A 25,318-nucleotide genomic window follows, 5' to 3' on the forward strand; every position below is an offset into this window, starting at 1 on the left:
TTCCGGGCTTTTGATTTTATAAATGCACGCTCATCAATACAAATTTTGCATTATAGAAATATTGCTAGACATGAATATTGGTATTAAATGATAGTGTTGCGGTTTATATATTATTGGTCGTTATTAAGTTAATATTATGTATAACAAAATATTATTGACAAATAATTAGGGATCTATTGAATTATTTGTCTAGGGAGAATCATCAAATGATATCGTATAAAGTTTCCCTTATTAGATATCTGATATAGATAAGATTTATATTTTATGAAATATCTTATATAGGATATTTTATAAAGAGATTTATCAAAAAGATATAAGATATTTTTTTAAAGAATGGATATTATATCTTTTCTTTTTTGTGTACCATATAATATGTAAGATATTGGTATAATATATAAATTATTTGATACAATCTTATCTGACACAGGTGTGACCTTGCTTCTTGAATTAACGTTACGCACGCTTGACATCAAAGGCAAAAGAAACAAACATAGTACAAAGTTGTGAATTATGATTATTTGCCTTCAATCTGATGCCATCGTGTTGACTGTATGGTGAACGGAAACATAAGCAGGTGAAGTAACTAGGTGATTATTGCATAGAATAGTATAACATCAATAAGCGCTCTGTAAGATCATCGGTTCATGGTTGATATGATGATATTGTAGGACAACGCGGAAACTGTGCCTACTAACTTACTGAGTTCTGTTTAATCCTTTCTAGGATAAATCGAATATCTGATTTATCAGAATTAAACGCGATAAAAGCTAACTAACCTAACGAGGCCCAGGTAACTATATGACTAAGTAATGTGAGGAATTATGTGTTTCCTGTGGTGTTACACCGTTTATAGCGCGGTAAAACGTCTGCCGGGCACGTGTGGATGGGCCCGTCATAACTGATAAGGGATCATAACTGTGATCGAGAGGAGAAGTGTGCCAAACGCTCGTAAATCCAACAATGAACGGTATGCAGCATCATGTGCAGAATTCTAACCACTGATGATAAAGGTGCAGCTACAAGATATTATTCAATTTGCATGTTAGCCTACCACTTTGATTTTCTAGAAAGTCATACCGTGTGTACCTGGTGACCCCTGGACGTCGCGCGCTGCCTCTCTATGAGCCCGGCTGTACTGTGTATATAAGCGGCTGCTAAGAGTAGCACAACCAGCTGATCAGCACGGGATCTACCGACCAACGTCTGCTAGTACCTAACCGAGGCACATGCACGTGCTTCTGTGACAGCAACTCTTAGCAGACGACATACATTCTAATTATTATTATTTTTAAATTGTCTAGAAATCAGAGATTGTTGAATAAGGCATCGAAAAGGTACTTTTGGCAAGGTTTGAATAGGCGATACTTTCAGCAGTTTTGGAAGTTTTCGGTGCTATTTGACGTTGACACCTGACTTTCAATTGTGTCAATATGGGGGACTTAAGCGTCTTTGTAGGAGAATGGGAGGAACTTAAAAAGGACGGATTCGATGAGATGGCCAGCGCTTTAGGTAAGTTATTTAATCATTGATAAATTATTCCGGTTATTATTGATTGTTACTTTGTAAATGGAAAAGGTTTGACAACTATATCCGATTGATTTATTACCATTACATCAACGAAACCAGTATGGTAAATAATCAACCGTATTTTCTATTTACTATATTTGCTTACGTTGTGTTAAATGTATCTTATGAACATTGTCAGTAGGCTGTTAATTTGTAAATGGACATACGGATGGGCTCATGAAACAGCGCCCTAGAATGATCAAGCAAATCGTATTCTCTATTGCTATATACACATAATTCATGGTTAAAAACAATGTTACATACTCTTTTGTTGTTAACCGAGGATTATTTGTCCTATAAAACATTCATACAATGCATGTATAAAGTAGCCAATGGATATTGGAAATACTATTATCCTATCCATCAGCTGATGAGTTTATAGCAGGAACATTACCTGCATTCCTCAAACTAATTGAATGATTCACTTATCTTGAAGCTACTCAACTGTTGGTTTATGACGTTACTCAGAATGGTTTGTTAGTTAAAATAAAGAATCTGCCCAACCCTGATCGTTGTTGATCTATTGCGGAGACGAGAATATGAAAGTCATGCACCTTCAAAGGGGATAACGAAATGGGCAACTGCTATGTGCAACACAATGAATTGTTTACTAAATGGCAAATACGACATGTCATTAGCAAGGAGAGCTCTACCTTCCAATGGTCATGCGAACGAAATCAAATATTCACTTTGATGATTGACATCACCCTGTTCATTTTTTATAAAAGAAAGAAGATTGTCTGCTTCGTGCCAGGAATAAATCTGATATAATCATGTGATCAAACGGAAGGCAATAGTATTGTCCTAACGACAATGTCTTTAAGATTTAATTCTCGATACTATGAACCAAATGCGGAAGGTGAGGTTGGTTGTTAATTGTGCTTTATCTTAACGAAGTATCGCGGAAGCAGATAAAGGCGAAAACTGTACAAGTCTTGCTTCTAACACAAAATGGTGCAAAGATATGTGATTTTTAATGCCAATAATGTAAGAAAGCAATTATAATTAGTAGGAAAGGTAAGAAACGAAGACAGCAACGCTAAGTCAGTTCGAAAGGTTATAAACTCAAGAAGTTACCATAATAAGAAAAACATGCATGATATACCGATCAGATAGGACACCACACCCGAGAGCAGGACAAGACGAAGGTTAAGTATAGTTTGACCATTCCAAAATATAAAGCAAAAGCCATCTGTTAAAAAGAACAGAAGAAAAAAGGTTGGAAACATGGTAAAAAAGGAACCAAGCAAGGAAATCAACTAAGCCAAAATAGAGAATGAGAGCAACTTCTGCCTAATAAAATACTGCAAACGATTGAGTCCGTGTTACAAACACCATGGAAAGTATTGTGAACATTTCACGCTCGTCACTTCCACGAAAATTGTTGGCAATGTCTTGCTTAAGAAACTTTTTAATTATTTGAAATTGATTGAGAAGATTTGAGGTTTCACGATAGATGTAATATTACTGATCTAAAAAAAAACAATTTGCTAGAAAAATGTAGTTGTATAAAGTTAGACCTATCTGAACTGGTGTTATTAGTGTTAAACAAGCTGTGGAGAACATCTGTCTGATAATGTGTGTGGTAATGATATCAGCAGAAGCATATTTGTCAGGAAAGGGTATCGTCCTTCATTTAATACATCGCAGGCAATGGTTGGTTCATGATATAAAAAGTATCTTTGCGAAATACAAGAAATGCGTTTTGAGTAAACAAAGACATCTTTGTGAAATGAAAGGTCTGACTGATGTTTAACAGTGATATCTTTTACACAAAATTTTACCTTTGGTCTGTCCTGACTTGTTAAGTTAACCATGCTTTGTTTCTTTAACGATGTACTGTGTTTATCTCTACCACAGACCGCTGCTGTGCTAACGAATGATATTAACTGGATGCAATTGCTCCGTCTGACGTTTCGAGCAGAATTACTTCAATACTGCTCATTTCTATGTAGAGGAATCATGGATCGTCAGTTACTGGTGCCTTTAGAAGCGACATTTATTTATCTACACCATGTCATATTTTTGTTACATTTCATGCATTCATTTACACATTTGATATAAATCTGCATCATGACTTATCTATTTACACTTTCGTCTTAATAAGGAGGTATGTTCTCTTAACAAGACGTCCATTATCTAAAAAATCTTATATAGTGGTTATATGAATAACTGTTACATTGTAATACACTTGAGCACGTGTCTAGTTTGTATAGCTGTAACATTGCTTTGAATATGTATATTTGTGTATCGTAGCTATAAGTATGAATGATTTTAAGTATTGTAGTAGGTCAGGATGTAGACTTATAGAATAAGTATTTAGGTACAGTTACAAAGTAGAGTATGTGCATTCCAATGGCATCGTAGGTTATGCGTTATGTATTTGGTTCCAGTGGTATCGTAGAGTATATATCAAGTTTCTGTGGTATCGTAGAGTAGGTGTTGAGTTTCAGGGGTATCTTAGAGTATGTGTTAAGATACAGTGGTATCGTAGAGTTTGTGTTAAGATACAGTGATATCGTAGAGTAGGTGTTAAGTTTCAGTGGTATCGTAAAATATGTGTTTAATTCCAGTTGTATCGTAGAGTATGTGTTGAGTTTCAGTGGTATCGTAGAGTATGTGTTGAGTTTCGGGGGTATCTAAGAGTATGTGTTGAGATACAGTGGTATCGTAGAGTATGAGTTGAGTTTCAGTGGTAGCGTAGAGTATGTGTTCACATACAGTGGTATCGTAGCGTATGTGTTAAGATACAGTTGTATCGTAGAGTATGTGTCAAGATACAGTGGTATCGGAGAGTATGTGTTGAGATACAGTGGCATCGTAGACTACGTGTTAAATTCCAGTTGTATTGTAGAGTATGTGCGGAGTATCAGTGGTATCGTAGAGGATGTGTTGATATACAGTGGTATCGTAGCGGATGTGTTAAGATACAGTTGTATCGTAGAGTATGTGCTAAGATACAGTGGTATCATAGAGTATGTGCGGAGTTACAGTGGTATCGCAGAGTATGTGTTGAGTTTTAGTTATATCGTAGAGTATGTGCTGAGTTTCAATGGTATCGTAGAGTATGCGCGGAGTTTCAGTGTTATCGTAGAGTATGAGTAAAGATTTAGAGGTATCGTAGAGAATGTGTTAAGATTTAGTGGTATCGTAGAGAATGGGTTAAGATTTAGAGGTATCGTAGAGAATGTGTTAAGATACAGTGGGATCGTAGACTACGTGTTTAATTCCAGTTGGATCCTAGAGTATGTGCTGATTTTCAGTTGTATCGTAGAGTATGGGTTGAGTTTCAGTTATAACGTAGAGTATGTGTTAGGATACAGTGGTATCGTAGCGTATGTGTTAAGATACAGTTGTATCGTAGACTACGTGTTAAATTCCAGTTGTATTGTAGAGTATGTGCGGAGGTATCGTAGAGTATGTGCTAAGATACAGTGGTATCATAGAGTATGTGCGGAGTTTCAATGGTATCGTAGAGTATGCGCGGAGTTTCAGTGATATCGTAGAGTATGTGTGGAGTTTCAATGGTATCGTAGAGTACGTGCGTAGTTTCAGTGGTATCGTTGAGTATGTGCGGAGTGTCAGTGGTATCGTAGAGGATGTGTTGATATACAGTGGTATCGTAGCGGATGTGTTAAGATACAGTTGTATCGTAGGAGATACAGTGGTATCGAAGAGTATGTGAGTTTCAGTGGGATCGTAGAGTATGTGTTCAGATACAGAGGTATCGTAGAGTATGTGATGAGATAAGGTGGTATCGTAGAGTATGCGCGGAGTTTCATTGGTATCGTAGAGTATGAGAAAAGATTTAGTACTATCGTAGCGAATGTGAGTTTCAGTGGCATCGTAGAGTATGTGTTGAGTTTCAGTTGTATCGTAGAGTATGTGTCGAGTTTCAGTGGTATCGGAGAGTATGTGCGGAGTTTCATTGGTATCGTAGAGTATGCGCGGAGTTTCATTGGTATCGTAGAGTATGCGCGGAGTTCCAGTGGTATCGTAGAGTATTATGTGTTAAGATACAGTTGTATCGTAGAGTATGGGTTGAGTTTCAGTTATAACGTAGAGTATGTGTTAGGATACAGTGGTATCGTAGTCTACGTGTTAAATTCCAGTTGTATTGTAGAGTATGTGTTGAGGTTGGGTGGTATCGTAGAGTATGCGCGGAGTTTCAGTGATATCGTAGAGTATGTGTGGAGTTTCAGTGGTCTCGTAGAGTATGTGTTGAGGTTGGGTGGTATCGTAGAGTATGCGCGGAGTTTCATTGGTATCGTAGAGTATGCGCGGAGTTTCAGTGATATCGTAGAGTATGTGTGGAGTTTCAATGGTATCGTAGAGTACGTGCGGAGTTTCAGTGGTTTCGTAGAGTATGCTCGGAGTTTCAGTGGTATGGTAGAGTATGTGCTGAGTTTCAATGGTATCGTAGAGTATGCGCGGAGTTTCAGTGATATCGTAGAGTATGTGTGGAGTTTCAATGGTATCGTAGAGTACGTGTTGAGATACAGTGGCATCGTAGACTACGTGTTTAATTCCAGTTGTATCCTAGAGTATGTGTTGATTGTCAGTTGTATCGTAGAGTATGTGCAGAGTTTCAGTGGTATCGTTGAGTATGTGTTGAGATACAGTGGCATCGTAGACTACGTGTTAAATTCCAGTTGTATTGTAGAGTATGTGCGGAGTTTCAATGGTATCGTAGAGTATGAGAAAAGATTTAGTACTATCGTAGAGAATGTGAGATTCAGTGGTATCGTAGAGGCTGTGTTGAGATAAGGTGGGATCGTAGAGTATGTGTTAAGGTATGTGTTGAGTTTCAGCTATATCGTAGAGTATGTGCTGAGTTTCAATGGTATCGTAGAGTACGTGTTGAGATACAGTGGCATCGTAGACTACGTGTTTAATTCCAGTTGGATCCTAGAGTATGTGCTGATTTTCAGTTGTAACGTAGAGTATGTGCGGAGTCTCAGTGGTATCGTAGAGAATGTGTTAAGATACAGTTGTATCGTAGGAGATACAGTGGTATCGCAGAGTATGTGTTGAGTTACAGTGGTATCGTAGACTATGTGTTTAATTCCAGTTGGATCCTAGAGTATGTGCTGATTTTCAGTTGTATCGTTGAGTATGTGTTGAGATACGGTGGTGTCGTAGAGTATGTGTTAAGGTACAGTGGTATCGTAGAGTCTGTGTTGAGTTTCGGGGGTAGCTAAGAGTATGTGTTGAGATCCAGTGGTATCGTAGAGTATGAGTTGAGTTTCAGTGGTAGCGTAGAGTATGTGTTGACATAAGGTGGTGTCGTAGAGTATGTGTTAGGATACAGTGGTATCGTAGCGGATGTGTTAAGATACAGTAGTATCGTAGAGTATGTGCTAAGATACAGTGGTATCGGAGAGTATGAGTAAAGATTTAGTGGTATCGTAGAGAATGTGTTAAGATTTAGTGGTATCGTAGAGTATGTGTTAAGATACAGTTGTATCGTAGACTACGTGTTTAATTCCAGTTGTATCGTAGAGTATGTGAGTTCGAGTGGTATCGTGGAGCATGGGTTTAACATTATTGGTATCGTAATTTATTTGTTTTGATTATTGAGGATATTTTTGGAGTAGTTGTTTAATAGAGTATTTGTTTGGGTTAAGTTGCATTGTAGAGTATACATCAAGGTTTAGTTGTATCATGCAGCATGCGTTTAGGCTCAGTTGCATCATAGAGTCTGCACTGATGTTTGCTTGTTTTCCTATTATGTGTTATGCATAGTAATCTGTTGAGTATGTGTTCAGATTTGTTGTATAGATTGTATAGCGTTTTATCCACACTTCTTTAAGAGAGTGTGAGGGAGGAATCACCGTGGTAAAGTAATAGCATTACCTCGTGCCAGCTGGCAGTCGTTAGTGCAGTACATTTTACAAATAGCAAACAACTGAACAATTTGTGGTCAAAATCGAACGTGCGACAAGTGGATATTGGCCATCCCACTCCTACAACAGATGTGATCACAATACGCGGTAACCTGGTACATAAACGTGTCTCAATAAAGCTCTTTTCTGCCCAGTTGGATCTAGTCAACTCGGTAAAAAGGTACATTCTGTTTAAAATTAATACATATTGATCTACTGTAGCTTAAGTCGGATTGTCATAAAATGTTTACAATATTTATTTGCTTTCGGTATTTTTTTGGTGACATAAGGTGTTGTATTTGGAGTCTAGTTAACTTAGCTAACTTATCAAACGCATAATTCCATCCAATAGTTGAGTCAGTACAGGACCAGATCATCTATAACTGGTTTCCGATTCGAATTTTAATTTGACATTAAAATGAGTGGTAAAATAATGATGTAAAGACTTTTATATGCAGATGATTAATTCTTCTCGGAAGAACGAACATTGCAAACCCGTTGCGCAACGGACACGCGACAAGATATAACAAGTATCGTCATATGGGCGAAGTATTTGTTTTCATTACACAATGGCATAAAATAAGATGTGCTTTTAGCATAAAAAAATATTTGAAGATACATAATATGCATTGAGTAATAGCAATATTTGGACAAACTTGAGAACAGACCACGATTGCTAGACAATTTAAATTTATATACATTGATACTCATCTAGAAATAATTATATCTTGGATTAAATTCCGAATTGACGACACCAAAAGTGATTGAATACAAGAATGCAAAACAATTGACAAAAGTTGTCCTTTTTTGCCAGCAAATAACCCAGAAATGCCATCGAACGTAACAAATGTTGAAATTACTTTCGGCGAAGAAAGTGTTCAATGTTCAAGGACGAGATCACTGTCAACATACTGAAATAACTTGTTGTCAATAAGGGAAGAGATTATTCGCTACTCTAATCATATGGGAATGAGTTGGTACTAACCGACTTGATACGGCCTACAGTTTAATGCTATTGACACTAAATGGCCGAATTCTGTTGTGATTACACGGTATTTCAATTGTTTTCTTTGTAGATATCTTATCAAGACAGAACTATCAAAAACGTTGTGTATAAGCAATGAAATATAATATTCAACCAGAACTGTTCCATTAATTATTAGTTTTTCTATAATGTCAAAAGTTTGTTTGATAGTTTTGCACTACGGCGATACCAACGCTCATAGGCTTATCGGACATCATTTAAATATCAGAAAAACGACTATGCGTATTCTGTTGTAAAAAGAGATAGACAGAATCGCCGTTTCTTTCACGTGGTATGTACACAACGGATGAAGATGTATCGCGGTGCTGACGGGTCTATATGAATGGTATGCAAATAGCGCAGATGTGTTCAAAATAACTGAGCTCCTGACAGCGTGGGGCGTATACTGTACCGCTATAACACCGGTGATAGAGCGAAACCAGGAACTCAAACAGCAACTTCCATACGGGCTTCCGGAGACTGCGTCTGGTTATCTTACCAGTTAAATTAAGGAACGAATTTATCAAGATATTGAAATCAAGTTGATTTGTTGAAATATTCTTTATTCTGAATTGATAAGGGGATTGTATGTACATTAGATAAGAGTAATATTGATTTAGGATGGATTTAGGGAGGAAGTAACATTGCGTGTTGGGAATTAATCTGTTAATCTCACCTGAATTAGAAATCATGCTAACAATGCCGTTATTTTAACAAGAGATCTCACCTCTGAACGATTTCTCACCCTGGTGAGAAAATTGCTACACTGTAATCTGATTGGCACAGGTGACACAGTTTCTCATCCGGCACGATTTCCCACCCAAACTCTCCCTACCTCCGTTCTCGCTCTGGGGAAGAAGACAAATCTTCTCGTTCATTGTCATACTGTAGGTTTGTGATATTGCACTAAGTAGAAAATTGAGTAACATAAAGATTTTTCTGACGTCACTTCCTTATTAAAGTCATCATCAGTATTTTTTAAATTGAATAATTCTTGGACAGCAACATTGGTTAAGTAAAAGATATCATGCTGTTGTATAAAATTCAAAATACATTCCTAACGGTGAATCAACAGAAAATGCAAAAGTCAAAATTCGATTTGAAAAATGAAAGTAAATCCTTTTTTCCAATAGGCCATACAACATACTTGGTTAAGAATTTGAATTAAACCTTCTGATAAACGTACCTGTGTATATGAGTTCGAGGCTCGGACAGGGCGCAAGTCATAAACTTGTCTTCCTTCGTAATTTGTATTCTAGTGCTACGTATTAAATCAACCCAATGTATTATGTACACTTATATGGTAAACATTTCACAATCGCCGAAAAATCGATTTCATAATTGTCTTTACTTGCAAATAGCCAATACGTTTCTTCTTAACATAACTTTTCATCGGATGAGAAATCGTGCTTGGGTGAAAAACCGTATCGAGATTGCACCTCGCTCTTTTTTTGTTGCTTTAAAAATACCTCGCTCTTTTTTTGTTTTAAATGGAGTTTTGGTATGTATAGGAAGTTTTATGATCATGCCTTGCCACCAGCAGTCCCTATACGTTGCATATGTATGTTATATATGGGCAGGTTTTATTTCAATGACGTAGCTTCCGATGAAAGGCTAGTACAAAATCACATAAAAAGTCCGTGTAATTGAACTACTATCAACCTTACATCTGACGACCAATAACTTGTACCCAAGTTTTATTTGCAATATTTTAAGACTGTCCCTTACAGTTATACCGTTTTACCATTCCTCGATTATGATCCATGTGTACCTGTCTGACCTGCATTGTACACGTAATACAGCTCGTTCCCTTAATCAATACAGATCAAAGTTCCCATTCAGTAGAATAAAATTTCTGATAGATCCTCGTCTCGTTAGAGAAGTGCGTGCCTTAGTTTGGTTGACCTATGGCCGGCGCTTAGTGTGTGTTCCTATGTTTGCAGAAATTTACCCAGAGGTGTGTGTGTGTGTAGACATCAGTGAGTGTAGTCTGGCTCCATGTTTTTGTCGTGCAACGTAAATATCTGAAGGATTTGTTTTACTCGTAAAACTCATCGAAATGTCAGTGTTAGACTTCAAAGAAAGAAAAAAAGACACACTGCGTCAAATATTGCTGAAAAACATGGCATGTTAGATATATGTTTATCAAGAAAGCATGTGTGCGTTAAGCTTGTAAAAACGGAGCTCATGTACTTACAGCTTTTAAGGATGTTTGAGGAGTTTCAGTAAATAGTTATGTGGTGATTGATGGTGCTTTCGAATTCCTCGATTGCCGAAGTTGACTGTTTTAGTGATGTTGAATTGGGATTCCCTAGTCATATATTGAAGATCGGGTATATTGTTATTTTGTAAAAAAAAAATATTCACATATTTAATTTATTTATCTGTACTTTTAATGACAATTTTACTAAGCATTTGTATACGATGAATATGCATCCTCATTTCATTTATACTCGAATAAGTACAGCAGCATCAATGGACGATTGAATTATTAAGTGAATAACGGGTATATGATTGAAATATCAAGTTCTGACATGTATATAGCATAGAATTAACAAAACAAAGGCTGGTCGAATGGCGCAATGGATAGAGCTCTCACCATTCACCAAAACGACCAAGGATTCCACGATCGGACGTGAAAAGGTTTTGGGTCACATGCCCAACCACGCTGGTTTTCTCCGTGTACCCCAGTTTCATCCCCTGCATGCTTCCATTCGGCTAACAAAAATGATTTTATAAGTTGCAATAATTGTTTCATAATTGTCTTGCCATATTTTAAGTTGAGTGAATAAAAGACTCCTAATCAAGTCATTTGACAGATAATATTTTTGAAAGCTAAAATTGTAATACTTGAAAAGTACAAAATGAATAAATTACAAAGAGAGGATATTTAATGATGTCCCATTAAATACCATAATTTATATAATTTACGGGTATGGAAGAATAACGATATTTAGCACACCAACACATGAAGTATATTCTACTAACAGGTGATACTAGTTGTACATCATTATTTTGTATCCCCATCCACATGCATATTTGACGTGTTGTAGTATGGTATTTGTAATGCATTCTTGTTGCTAAATTGGTAATACAAGATGTTGTGTTACCTCTGTAAACGAAATTTGGTTAAAACTCATTGGTTGTTATCTATTGAAAAAATAGACGAACAGAAATAGAATGTGTTCCGATTTTTCAGCGCAACTTTACGCTAGAAGAGTGGTGTAATTATTTCGCCCTCACATGTGTTCATCTGACGTCTTAGATTGAACTCGTTTGTTGTGTGAATAGATATATTTTACTCGGGCCAGAGCCTTAACAAAAATATTTTCATACGCGCAATGCACCTTTGTATGGTATTTACCGAGTAGCCCACTTGTTAGAGGCAATTTAGTAGTATGCTATGCTTCTGTAGTGTCATTGACAGCAGTAATTCTGAGAGTAGCGCAGCACATTCCTGTGTTACTATTAAATGCATACTGCAATGAATACATCCTGCTTCAGATACCAGGATCCGGGATCATAAAATGTTAAACAAAAATGTTAGCTTGGCCAATCACGTATTTTCCAAGACGTAATCGGTGATTGGCTAAGTCTAAACTTAAGACAGTTTTAGACTTAAGATTGTTTCATGATGCTGGAGCAAGCATTTGTACAGCATAATTGAATATAATTATTATCTATTGATAACGATACCGGGAATAGAATGTCTCAGTTCTATAGACACGTTGCCATTGATATTGGTTGTGTCATGTAAATATTTTGAACTTTTATTTTATTTTGGTATTCCTGGTATCTTTTTATATTTCGTATACCTAAAACATTTCGACTCACTTTTGTTTAACTATCATCATTGTAACAGGTAATGGTAAACCATTTTTTATACCCTATAACATTGATGTATATATATTTACATTTTCATTGCATTATCACTATATAGCCTCTTTGAAAGCTGTGTCGTTAATGGGACTTTAATTACCATGCATCACGAGACACAATTAATACAACACTGACCGGAACTACAATATCCAATATAAATAAACATGACGGTTGCTGAAATATCGCTGGGCATTGTGAGATTTGACAATGCCATTGTAAATTTATGTGCAAAATAAAAAATAAAATTAAAAAAAAACTTTTATTACAACGAAAACAAGACCAATGTCTGCAATATCGTACAAAATGCACATCGGTTGAAATCACCTATGCCGGCAATGGAAACAATTTTAACGCTCATGCAATTTATCAGAAATAACGTCTGTTACACTGCACTGATCAACAGGGGTTCGTTACAAATGTCTGAAATACACATATTATATAGACCTACTGACACANTATCCTTCACGCGTCTCGCATCCACCATTCCTCAGTTTCAGACGACATGTCAAATAACGAGGATGTTATAGAATCTACCGACTGTTGTCAGGTTCCAATACAACCAACAAGTACATTCACGCATGGATTCTTCAAAAAAAAGAGCAAAGAGAAAAGTTCGAATTAACTTCCAAAAATAACTCCCTCGTGGAGGGCAAGGTCGGATTTACGGTGTTCACTGTATTTGTCCATGCGCGAAGTTTGTTCCGGGGAAAAATCGAAACAATTTCAAATATTACTTTCAGCTCAGAGTTCTATTGATAAACTTAAATCACTCTATAGACATATCATACGCAACTGTATTGATACTGAATTGTGGAATAAAATTGAAGTGTTTGTTAAAATGTCAAAGTACTACTTTGTTTGCCAATCAGCACGCGACAATACGCTGTTCAAACCATTGAACGAAATTGTGTGGACTGTCGATAAGGCGGGCATTTTTAATTTTAAATATAAATTATAAGTTAAAAAAGGCAGAGAAAACGTAAATATATGTATTGAACTGTTTTTGTATGGTATTTATGATCTATTTGAATGACACAGCTTTGCAAGCAAACAAATCATAATGCGCCAGAGGTTTTACATGTGCTTCTGTATCTCGTATTGACAACTATACTGGGAATGTTGTAACAGGCTTCTACTCCTTACCTCACTGACATTAATTATTGACATATTGCAGCATAAATCTGCAACGTCACTGCCATCGGTACTGGTTTATGCTGGTCTATGGCAATTGCTCAAGCATGTCTAAGCTGTATTGGAAACACGAGAGGATTCCGTCTAGTCGGTGGTTAGGGGCATGCTACCGATTTCCACATGATATACTTGCCAGTGCATAATGTCTAAACGACTAATGCCAAGGTAGTAAAACAAAACCCGAGTAATTACAATAGGCCTTCACATTCTTGTAACAATGTGGATATCGGCCAACTCCCTCCTTCAATGTTAGTACCTGTCAAGATACCTTTAACTGTTTTGCTTCCCTGTAGCTTTACACACTCATGCCAAATTATCTTAATGATCTGGTATGCTATTGCCTCTCTGAATGGGTGCACATAGATCAAATGTTGCCTTTATAAAAGAACCGGCACATATTCTGTACAAAGCAATGTCGGTGATACTTTTGGGGTCTGGCTATTACCTCACACACAGCTCTTGAACCATGTTGAATTGGCAGAGGGGATGTTCGCACCCAACAGAATGAATAAAAATGACAAGACCTGTTTGTAGAAACAAATATGTGTTAATAACACATGAAGAGTGGTTCCTTTATAAAAAAAGTTCTACATGTTTTTTGTCAAGGATAATGAGTTGCGCATAATTGTCCGTTGTACAATATAGGCAAGGTAGAAAGAAAGGTACTGTGATACAATACTAGTACTTTGTGCACCATAAACAAACTGATAGTTATTTCATGAACCCTGGAAAGAAGGGCCCCCTTTTATGTCGGTGCTAGTAAAATCGGTCTAGCGTTCAAAAGCTGAACGAAAAGCGTTGTATCACAATGATTTAACCTGACAACAAAAATTGAAACAGTGTCGAAGGAACAAAACAAAAGGCATCACAATAATGCATTTGTAACATAGACAGAAATGACACTTTCTTTGAAATACAGAAAACATTTCAAACACAAATGATGATTATACCTTGTCCTTAAAACGAGGTATAGGTATGTCTCACCATTGGCTTACTGGTATGTCTTTCTCCATTAGATGACACCTATATATCTCACCATTGGCTTACTGGTATGTCTTTCTCCATTAGATGACACCTATGTATCTCACCCTTACCTTACATATATATCTCACCACGATATAACACACTAATGCATTAGTATCTGTATAATATTTATACAATCTAAACTGACTACACCTTTCTGTCGGCTGATCGCCGTAAACAAGAGTATTTCTGATTTCGCGGTATGCCCCATTACCTGGCCGCTGGATTGTCTGATTTCGCGGTATGCCCCGTTACCTGGCTGCTGGATTGTCTGGACTTTATCAATATCCAACTCTACTTCTGATGTTACGTAATGTGTACTGTGTTAAACCGCTTTGTTGAAATCCTCGATAAATAGTAGCGTCTATAGCTGTTTTATATATCAAACAGGCGTTCGTTTACGCTGGTATTTCTAGCTATACCGCTATGTTAGTTAACTTAAGAAATATTACACTTTCCATTGATAACTTCCTTAATCCCGAATTACAGATCACAAAAAAGCAGTCGGCATTGCATACATATTTCTACCTTATAGGTGATCTAATGAGTAACAGATATAGGCGTCAGACTCATCCACGCCGTCTCTAATAAATCTTTTCACGGAGGAAAAAAAATGGACGATGAGCCCCCAGTAAACCACCCACCTTAAGTTAATTACTGAATGTGCCATCCATATGAAGCTTTACAATATTTCTTATTTTACATCTGCTGCTTATTGGGTTACGTAAACTTATACTATATTCCGGTTGACATTGCATTACACGGTTCTTTAGTTAGTGTGTACTCTTGATTAAACGTCGTATTGCACGCTCGTGCTACTATTCATAGGGAATGCCATCACGTGATATAATTTTTGGCCAGTGTGATTCTAAGAAACTAATACATCAGGTTAGCCTGTCAGCAACGCAAATGGCCAGCAAGCATCACACGGATATGCTAAAAGGGTAAAAGGAGGTTTGCATATAATAAAGAACGAGTTGGTGATGCTTATTCTGTTTTTGTTGTTGCCACGTTTACTTTGAACCACTTACAATGAATTACGTACGGCCGTGTCTATGATAAATGACAATTGTACTATAATGTATCACACGCAGATATAGATACAATGTATTATTGATAGTTGCCAGTGCTGATTAATTAAATGCGATGCTTTTTTGGATCGTTAATAACTCTGGGTAGAAAGATAATAAGTATGGTGTGATGGTTGACATAAGCTTTCTAATTCTTTTTTAAAATATTTAATGTGGCAAAACAGTTATGACACTTGTTTTGATCGATCGGATGTTTCGTGGAGCACAAAACAGAAAATATCAAACACGTCCTTTGGCGTCGATCAATATTGTTTTAAACCTCGATCGATCTTCTCTGCTTTAATTCTATAGTATTACGTCATATGCTACCCGTGTCTAGCTGTTATTACTGAAAATAGCATCAATATCGAGCTCTGTCACGTATAAACTACCCATGTTAAGTTGTATTTCGGGAGAAAACTTCACTTATAGAGCTGTATTATAGGATATATCACCTAGGTGGCATTGTATTAAAGGTTGTAAGTCGTTAAATCCCTAGCTATATCACCAATATAAAGTTATTGGATGTACCACCAGTGGTGTGTTTGGTGTATACCAATCTTAACAAGCTTTATAATTGGATAAACTACCAATAGGATGTTGGTACAACCCATAACCCAATTCAAGTAACATTACTATACCTTACCTACACATATCAAACTGTCAAGTTGTGTATGCGATACTGTACACCTCTGATCAAAAGATAAGTAAATTACTAATTCTCATATCGTTGGTATGATATGCAATAACTTTTGTCTCAAATCACTATAAATATTTTCCATGTTATTGCCGATATTATGTCAGCTGTTATTTGTCTAACGTTTTCGGAACCTCCCACGACCTTGAGCACCATTTCCATACTCTACCAAAGTCTGCCATTATGTCGAGTTGTTCCCTTTCAAATCAATTGTTGCCTTGCTATTATGCAGCTGCAGGTGACTTCCATTACAAATCCATATTATCAGGAATTTTCATTTAGCAAAACTCCTTCGGGGAAATACCTAGTATATTTTCTTGATTTTGTTACCTCGTCTGTATAACGCACAATACATGTATATCGTTAGCCGAATTAGTACCATCTTCTAAACGGCGTTATACTGACTCTAGGTGCTGTTAGATATTATTAATAAACTTGTATTACTCTGCAAGAGAAATGTGGGGATGCCTCATGATATGTAAGGATAACATGACAGTGAACGCGTTAGAATAAGTAATCAAAAATTAAGTAGGTTTCCTTTGATAAATTACTTAATTGAATTAATACGAAGTGTTCCTCGTGATGTTTGTTTTATCTCCGTAAAACGGGTAAGAAAAACGGGAACTTCTATATTATCGAAATAAGGTCATGAGTATAAATTTTAAAAAGCCTATGTGAACAGTTTTCATTTGTATCACTTGAGGTTGTCATAACTAAAATGTTCCTTGAAACTTTAAATGAAAAGTATATGATAATATTTTTTTAAATCGTTCATGACAGGAAATTGTCAAAGAACTATCAAAATATTCCGCCTTATCAACAAACTTATTGAGCACGTGTCAGTGTTGGCGAAGCCAAATTATGGACTAGCGAAATCTTCTTTCTGATTGGTCTGTTCGCTGTAGAGTGCCACGTCATGGGAGCATACCAAAACATTCACTGTCCTTTACAACGATTTACTATGTAGTCGTAGCGAGATACAAAGTATTAGTTAAAGATAGAAACGTAGTATTTATTAATGTGAATAACTCATGCTTTAATCCTCACTACTGACACTCAAATCAATGAACTGTCCCCTTAATACCCCATTCTTCGTATGAGAGTATGCAATGACGCATTTATAGAAAAGAGGAATATGGTAGAATTCACTGCATATATGATATAGAGCTTTTATCTTAATGTTTTTACCACTGTTACAGATTGATTCTTGCCGAATTTGTCAAGTTGTACAGTTTGAACAATCTAAAGCATTATTTTACCAGTATCATTAAAGCTCTGATCTTCCTCATTTATCGAACGCTAACTTTTTGCAGTACGTATCTGTGATAAAACTAACATTTAGTGGAATCACTTCTAACTGTCTCGGTTTTTAGAAGTTTATTTGGCAAAGCAAACGATCACATACGATTATTTCCACTCTATTGTAATTTGATGAGACACGTCTTGGATCAGATAAAGTAAGGGAAATCTTTTCTTACATAAGGCTTCTCCTATATACCCAACCCAAGTCGTACGGCCAATACCAGCCACCAAGCCACTGGGTCGTGGTTTGGAAACGTACATTACAAGAGGAGCCTGGTTAATTTATCGTTCTTTTTGGTATTTTATTCAGACATATTTTATTCATAATAACAAGAAAATCTCTGTAACAATGATTTAAAACACTCACAAGCAGACACAAGCATATCATGACTTTCCGATTGTCGTATGTGCTTGCTGTACCGTAGGTAATTATCGTTTGTAGTAGTTAGGCCGTAGTTTGCCGACACTATGCGTATGCCATTACATATATAATTCTCTTTTGTAACAAACACGCTTCGTTATCCTAATGTATGTCTGTATATTGTTTTTGTAACGGTGTTTAAATCAAACATTTTCTGTAATATGTCACGGGTTTATTGTTACATGACGTGCAGCATTGTCTAGTGGCTTAATGGTAATAGACGCGTGACATTGTTTACGAGACGATAGTCTACAGTGACTATTGGAGTCCAAATTTCACCAAATAATTGTACTTCTGTTTACTGTTAATGAGTTCAAATGTCACGTGAAAACAGTTCAACTGACATTTGATTAATTCTCCTGTTGTTCTGTCGTATATATCAACATAATTGAAAAAATTAACATCAAGTGTCCTTTTACATTTAAATATAATCATCAATATTCAAACGCCTACATTAACCTACGGGTTCCATATCCATGATAGAGAAGTTGGACCGCTCATTTTGATTCCATATTGAAATGCTATTAAATGTTGCATGTACCCTAAGCGTAATGTAGTTATTGACTAAACGGATTGGGCGGGTTTCCAGACGATATATTGGAGCTTTTGAAACTAAGTGTGAACCATCAACGGTTTAGATTCTGATCTATATGTCTTTGTAATTTACCTGCCACCGTTCTCTATAGCCGCACTAACACGTTATAGCTAGCATCTGATACGTCCGTAAGGTAATCATGTATAAAGCTGTTCACTACTGACGATATGACTGGCGGTTCCAGTCTGGACTCGGCTTCGGTGTCTGAAACTGTCAATACTTTACTACCAAGCTGCCTACTTAGGTCGATAACACAGAACCGCTGATTATTTAAACATCCGCCATTTAGGAAATCGTCATAATGCACACATACCTGATTGCACTGCGGCCGATACCTACAGCGGCTGCCTGGCATCATAAAGGGTCTGGCTCGACTTTGTCAGCTGTTCAATTTTGCTTTGTTTCCATTTTGTTTTATCTCAACTTCATTAAATGGTTATAAATTTTGTCGATCGCCGGAGGGTTTGTGATTAGGTCCGTATCAGACGGTGAGTGCTCAGGTACGGCCGCAAGGTAACAATTGTCGACTATCCAATTCATATATGGAAGTATGTCGGTTAACAAATGACCATGATAGTATGTCGGTTACCTGATTACAATGAGAGTTTGTCGGTTACCAGATGACCATGAGAGTATGTCGGTTACCAGATGAACATGGAAGTATGTCGGTTACCTGATTACAATGAGAGCCTGTTGGTTACTAGATGACCATGACAGTATGTCGGTTACCAGATGACCATAAGAGTATGTTAATTACCAGATGGCCATGAGGGTATGTCGGTTACAAGATGACCATGAGGGTATGTCAACTATCAGATGGCCATGATAGTATGTCTTTTACCAGATAACCATGAAAGTATGTCGGTTACCAAATGACCATGAAAGTATGTCGGTTAACAAATGACCATGAGAGTATGTTGGTTACCAGATGACCATGGAAGTATGTCGGTTACCTGATTACAATGAGAGTTTGTCGGTTACCAGATGACCATAAGAGTATGTTAATTACCAGATGATCATGAAAGAATGTCGGTTACCAGATGACCATAAGAGTATGTTAATTACCAGATGATCATGAAAGTATGTCGGTTACCAGATGAACATGAGTGTATCTTAATTACCAGATGGCCATGAGGGTATGTCGGTTACCAGATGACAATACGAGTATGTCAATTACCAGATGGCCATGAGAGTATGTCTGTTACCAGATGACTATGAGAGTACGTCGGTTACAAGATTACCATGAGGGTATGTCGGTTACCAAATGACCATGAAAGTATGTCGGTTACCAAATGACCATGAAAGTATGTCGGTTACCAGATGACAATGAGAGTTTGTCGGTTACCAGATAACTATGAGAGTACGTCGGTTACAAGATTACCATGAGGGTATGTCGGTTACCAAATTACCATGAAAGTATGTCGGTTACTAGATGACCATGAGAGTATGTCGGTTACCAGATGACCATAGGAGTATGTCAATTATCAGATGGTCATGAGAGTATGTCGGTTACCAGATGACCATGAGAGTATGTCGGTTACCAGATGACCATGAGAGTATGTCGGTTACCAAATGACCATAAGGGTATGTCGGTTACCAAATGACCATGAAATTATGTCGGTTACCAAATGACCCTGAAAGTGTGTACAAGACTTGTACACGGAGTTTGTTATTTCTTAGATTTGTTTGGAGACATCAGGAAGGTCACCTCAAGCAGGAATACTTAGCCTTCAGTTTGTATAAGGCCCCTAATTTTTTTCTTTTCGTTTGGATGCCTTCTTTCCTTCTTGACATTTCGTACCGAATTTTCTTGTATAATAAGAGATGCTTATTGAGATTAAAAAATGACTTATTTTGCAAAAACAACCACAGGTTTTATCGGGGTTATAAACAAGTAACCTTGTAAATCACAAATCAAGAAAGTCACCATAACTAAATGTATAGATAAACCATGACCTTTGTCCTTTACGTTGATACTTTTGAATGATTGAAATATCAATTTGCATCAACTGTCTGTTATATAATGTTGAAAGATGGACTGAAAACTATTGTCGATATCCAAACAAGGACAAATAGACGTGCATGGCAGATGACTGGATATAAAGTTCAATAAACGACTTGCGGAGGGTAGAATAGTGAATTTGTATTACTACCATATATATCACTACCACTGAATTATAATTACTACCATCTATATCACTACGAGTGAATTCTAAATACCACCATCTATATCACTTCGAGTGATTTCTAATTACTACCATCTATATCACTACCACTGAATTCTAATTACTACCATCTATATCACTTCCACTGAATTATAATTACTACCATCTATATCACTTCGAGTGAATTCTAATTACTACCATCTATATCACTTCGAGTGAATTTTAATTACTACCATCTATATCACTTCGAGTGAATTCTAATTACTAACATCTATATCACTACCACTGAATTCTAATTACTACCATCTATATCACTACCACTGAATTCTAATTACTACCATCTATATCACTTCGAGTGAATTCTAATTACTACCATCTATATCACTACCACTGAATTATAATTACTACCATCTATATCACTTCGAGTGAATTCTAATTACTACCATCTATATCACTACCACTGAATTCTAATTACTACCATCAATATCACATCGAGTGAATTCTAATTACTACCATCTATATCACTACCACGGGATTATAATTACTACCATCTATATCACTTCGAGTGAATTCTAATTACTACCATCTATATCACTACCAGTGAATTCTAATTACTACCATCTATATCACTTCGAGTGAATTCTAATTACTACCATCTATATCACTACCACTGAATTATAATTACTACCATCTATATCACTTCGAGTGAATTCTAATTACTACCATCTATATCACTACCACTGAATTATATTTACTACCATCTATATCACTACCACTGAATTCTAATTACTACCATCTATATCACTACCACTGAATTCTAATTACTATCAACTTTATCACTACTAGTTAATTTGAAGTACTGCCATCTTTATCACTACTAGTGAATTCTAATTACTAACCATTAATATCACTACGAGTAAATTTTAATCACTACAATCTTTATCTCTACGAGTAATTCTAATCACTACCATCTATATCTCTACGAGTAAATTCTAATCACTACCATCTATATCTCTACGAGTGGATTTTAAATTACTACCATCTTTATCACTACCAATGAATTCTAATCACTACAATCTATATCACTACGAGTGAATTCTAAATACCACCATCTATATCACTATGAGTGAATTCTAAATACTACCATCTATGTTACAACGAGTGAATCCTAATTACCAGCATCTACATCATGCAAGGATATTATTGATAAGTATAGACGGTTTTTATTGAGGATAACTACATACTTGGCCGAGGGCTAATTTTTCTCATGGTAAACATCCAGTTTATAGAAATACTACCACCTTTATCGCCATGAGGACTCAATGACTCGCGGAGGGTACGTGAGTGAAGCCAAACCACTACTACGTTTAATGTCGCTACGAGGACTCAACGACTCGCGGAGGGATCGCATGTCAAAGAAAACAGAGAAAAATCGTACTTACGACAGCGAAAGCAATTTTTCCTCTTCAATAGATTGGTTCTATATAGATACATTCCTTCTCCGTTACGTAAACGCTACGAGCCTAATAGTCCATACCATGTGTGTATAGTCGGAACTTAGTGTCTGGTCAGATTGACAACATTCCAGACTTACTCAAACAGTATGTCTATGTGACGAAAACAGAAGTGGAATACTGATTTTATCAGGCACTTCTTTATTGATCGTATCTGATAGTTAGTGGAGCACAGGAATGACATGTGCTATGTATTACATTAAAGAGTATTTCTACAATAATCTCCCGTAAGCTTTTCATGCTTTTTAAACCTCTCTCCTGGAGAAGTCGTCAACTATTATGCAAGAAAGGTATTTACCGGTTCTCAGTTTTTAAAATAGCCTTTATCACATAGCATTCTGTTTTTTCTTGCAAGACCAAATAACGAAATTGCTGGTGGGTTTTTCGAGAACATATGAGTTTTAAGAGGCATTTTTTTCTTTTTCTTTTTCTTACAAAACTACTTTCAACTTTCCTGTAAGATTATCGATTAAAACTAACGCACTTCTCTTCTATGATTGATATATACGTAATACATTTCTGTTAAAATATTAATAGAGACGATATTCATATCGGAAAACACAGAAAAAAATACAATGTTAACCAATATAAGCATGTTGACAACACTACTGATTTACCTCAATTAACGTTTTGACTGAGAGAAAAAAATCATAACAATCTTAACCAATATTAGCATATTGACGAAACTTCTGATAGAAAACGTAATTCCAATGAACACCATTGTCAGCATGCTGACGAAACTACTGATACAAACAAATACAAATGTTGATGAAACAAATGAAAGATACCATTATTACGATGTTCACCAATATTACCATGTGAATGAAACAGATAGAAAACATTCTACAGCGTTCACCAATATAAGCATGTTGACGAAACTAATGATAGGAAACATTATTACAATGTTCACCAATATGAGCATGTTGACTGATAGAAAACATTATTACAATGTTCACAAACATAAGCATGTTGACTGAAAGAAAACATTATCACAATGTTCACCAATATTAGCATGTTGACCGATAGAAAACATTATAATAATGTTAACCAATATGAACATGTTGACTGATAGAAAACATTACTACAATGTTCACAAACATAAGCATGTTGACTGAAAGAAAACATTATCACAATGTTCACCAATATTAGCATGTTGACCGATAGAAAACATTATAATAATGTTAACCAATATGAACATGTTGACTGATAGAAAACATCATCTCAATGTTCACCAATATGAGCATGTTGACCAATAGAAAACATTATCACAATGTTTACCAATATAAGCATGTTGACTGATAGAAAACATTATAACAATGTTCACCAATATGAGCATGTTGACTGATAGAAAACATTATCACAATGTTCACCAATATAAACATGTTGACTGATAGAAAACATTATCATAATGTTCACCAATATGAACATGTTGACTGATAGAAAACATTACTACAATGTTCACAAACATAAGCATGATGACTGAAAGAAAACATTATCACAATGTTCACCAATATTAGCATGTTGACCGATAGAAAACATTATAATAATGTTAACCAATATGAACATGTTGACTGATAGAAAACATTACTACAATGTTCACAAACATAAGCATGATGACTGAAAGAAAACATTATCACAATGTTCACCAATATGAGCATGTTGACTAATAGAAAACATTATCATAATGTTCACCAATATGAGCATGTTGACTAATAGAAAACAGTATCACAATGTTCCCCAATATAAGCATGTTGACCGATAGAAAACATTATTACAATGTTCACCAACATAAGCATGTTGACCGATAGAAAACATTATCACAATGTTCACCAACATAAGCATGTTGACTGATAGAAAACATCATCACAATGTTCACCAATATGAACATGTTGACCGATAAAAAACATTATCGCAATGTTCACCAATATGAACATGTTGACTGATAGAAAACATTACTACAATGTTCACAAACATAAGCATGATGACTGAAAGAAAACATTATCACAATGTTCACCAATATGAACATGTTGACTGATAGAAAACATCATCGCAATGTTCACCAATATGAGCATGTTGACCAATAGAAAACATTATTACAATGTTCACCATTATGGACATGTTGACTGATAGAAAACATTATCACAATGTTCACCAATATGAGCATGTTGACTAATAGAAAACAGTATCACAATGTTCACCAATATAAGCATGTTGACCGATAGAAAACATTATTACAATGTTCACCAATATAAACATGTTGACCAATAGAAAACATTATCACAATGTTTACCAATATAAGCATGTTGACTGATAGAAAACATTATTATAATGTTCACCAATATAAGCATGTTGACTGATAGAAAACATTATAACAATGTTCACCAATATGAGCATGTTGACTGATAGAAAACATTATTACAATGTTCACCATTATAAACATGTTGACTGATAGAAAACATTATCATAATGTTCACCAATATGAACATGTTGACTGATAGAAAACATTACTACAATGTTCACAAACATAAGCATGTTGACTGAAAGAAAACATTATCACAATGTTCACCAATATTAGCATGTTGACCGATAGAAAACATTATAATAATGTTAACCAATATGAACATGTTGACTGATAGAAAACATTATTACAATGTTCACCATTATAAACATGTTGACTGATAGAAAACATCATCACAATGTTCACCAATATGAACATGTTGACTGATAGAAAACATTATAACAATGTTCACCAATATGAAATTGTTGACTGATAGAAAACATTATTACAATGTTCACCAACATAAGCATGTTGACTGAAAGAAAACATTATCACAATGTTCGACAATATTAGCATGTTGACCGATAGAAAACATTATAATAATGTTAACCAATATGAACATGTTGACTGATAGAAAACATTACTACAATGTTCACAAACATAAGCATGTTGACTGAAAGAAAACATTATCACAATGTTCACCAATAT

The 25,318-nt window shown here is 35.8% G+C and overlaps 1 protein-coding gene across 1 annotated transcript in view; it reads left to right on the forward strand.

The window, feature by feature from the left end:
• Positions 1-1,155: 1,155 nt before the first annotated feature.
• LOC110447578 (fatty acid-binding protein homolog 6-like) overlaps positions 1,156-25,318 on the forward strand; it is a 35,366-nt gene continuing 11,203 nt past the window's right edge. The window contains exon 1 of the mRNA XM_021493362.1: positions 1,156-1,509. Coding sequence (XP_021349037.1) covers positions 1,431-1,509 — 79 coding nt within the window. The 5' untranslated portion in view covers positions 1,156-1,430. The remainder of the gene's footprint in view (positions 1,510-25,318) is intronic.

Source organism: Mizuhopecten yessoensis, unplaced genomic scaffold, assembly GCF_002113885.1.
Source record: "Mizuhopecten yessoensis strain PY_sf001 unplaced genomic scaffold, ASM211388v2 scaffold3459, whole genome shotgun sequence".
Taxonomy (NCBI): Eukaryota; Metazoa; Mollusca; class Bivalvia; order Pectinida; family Pectinidae; genus Mizuhopecten; species Mizuhopecten yessoensis.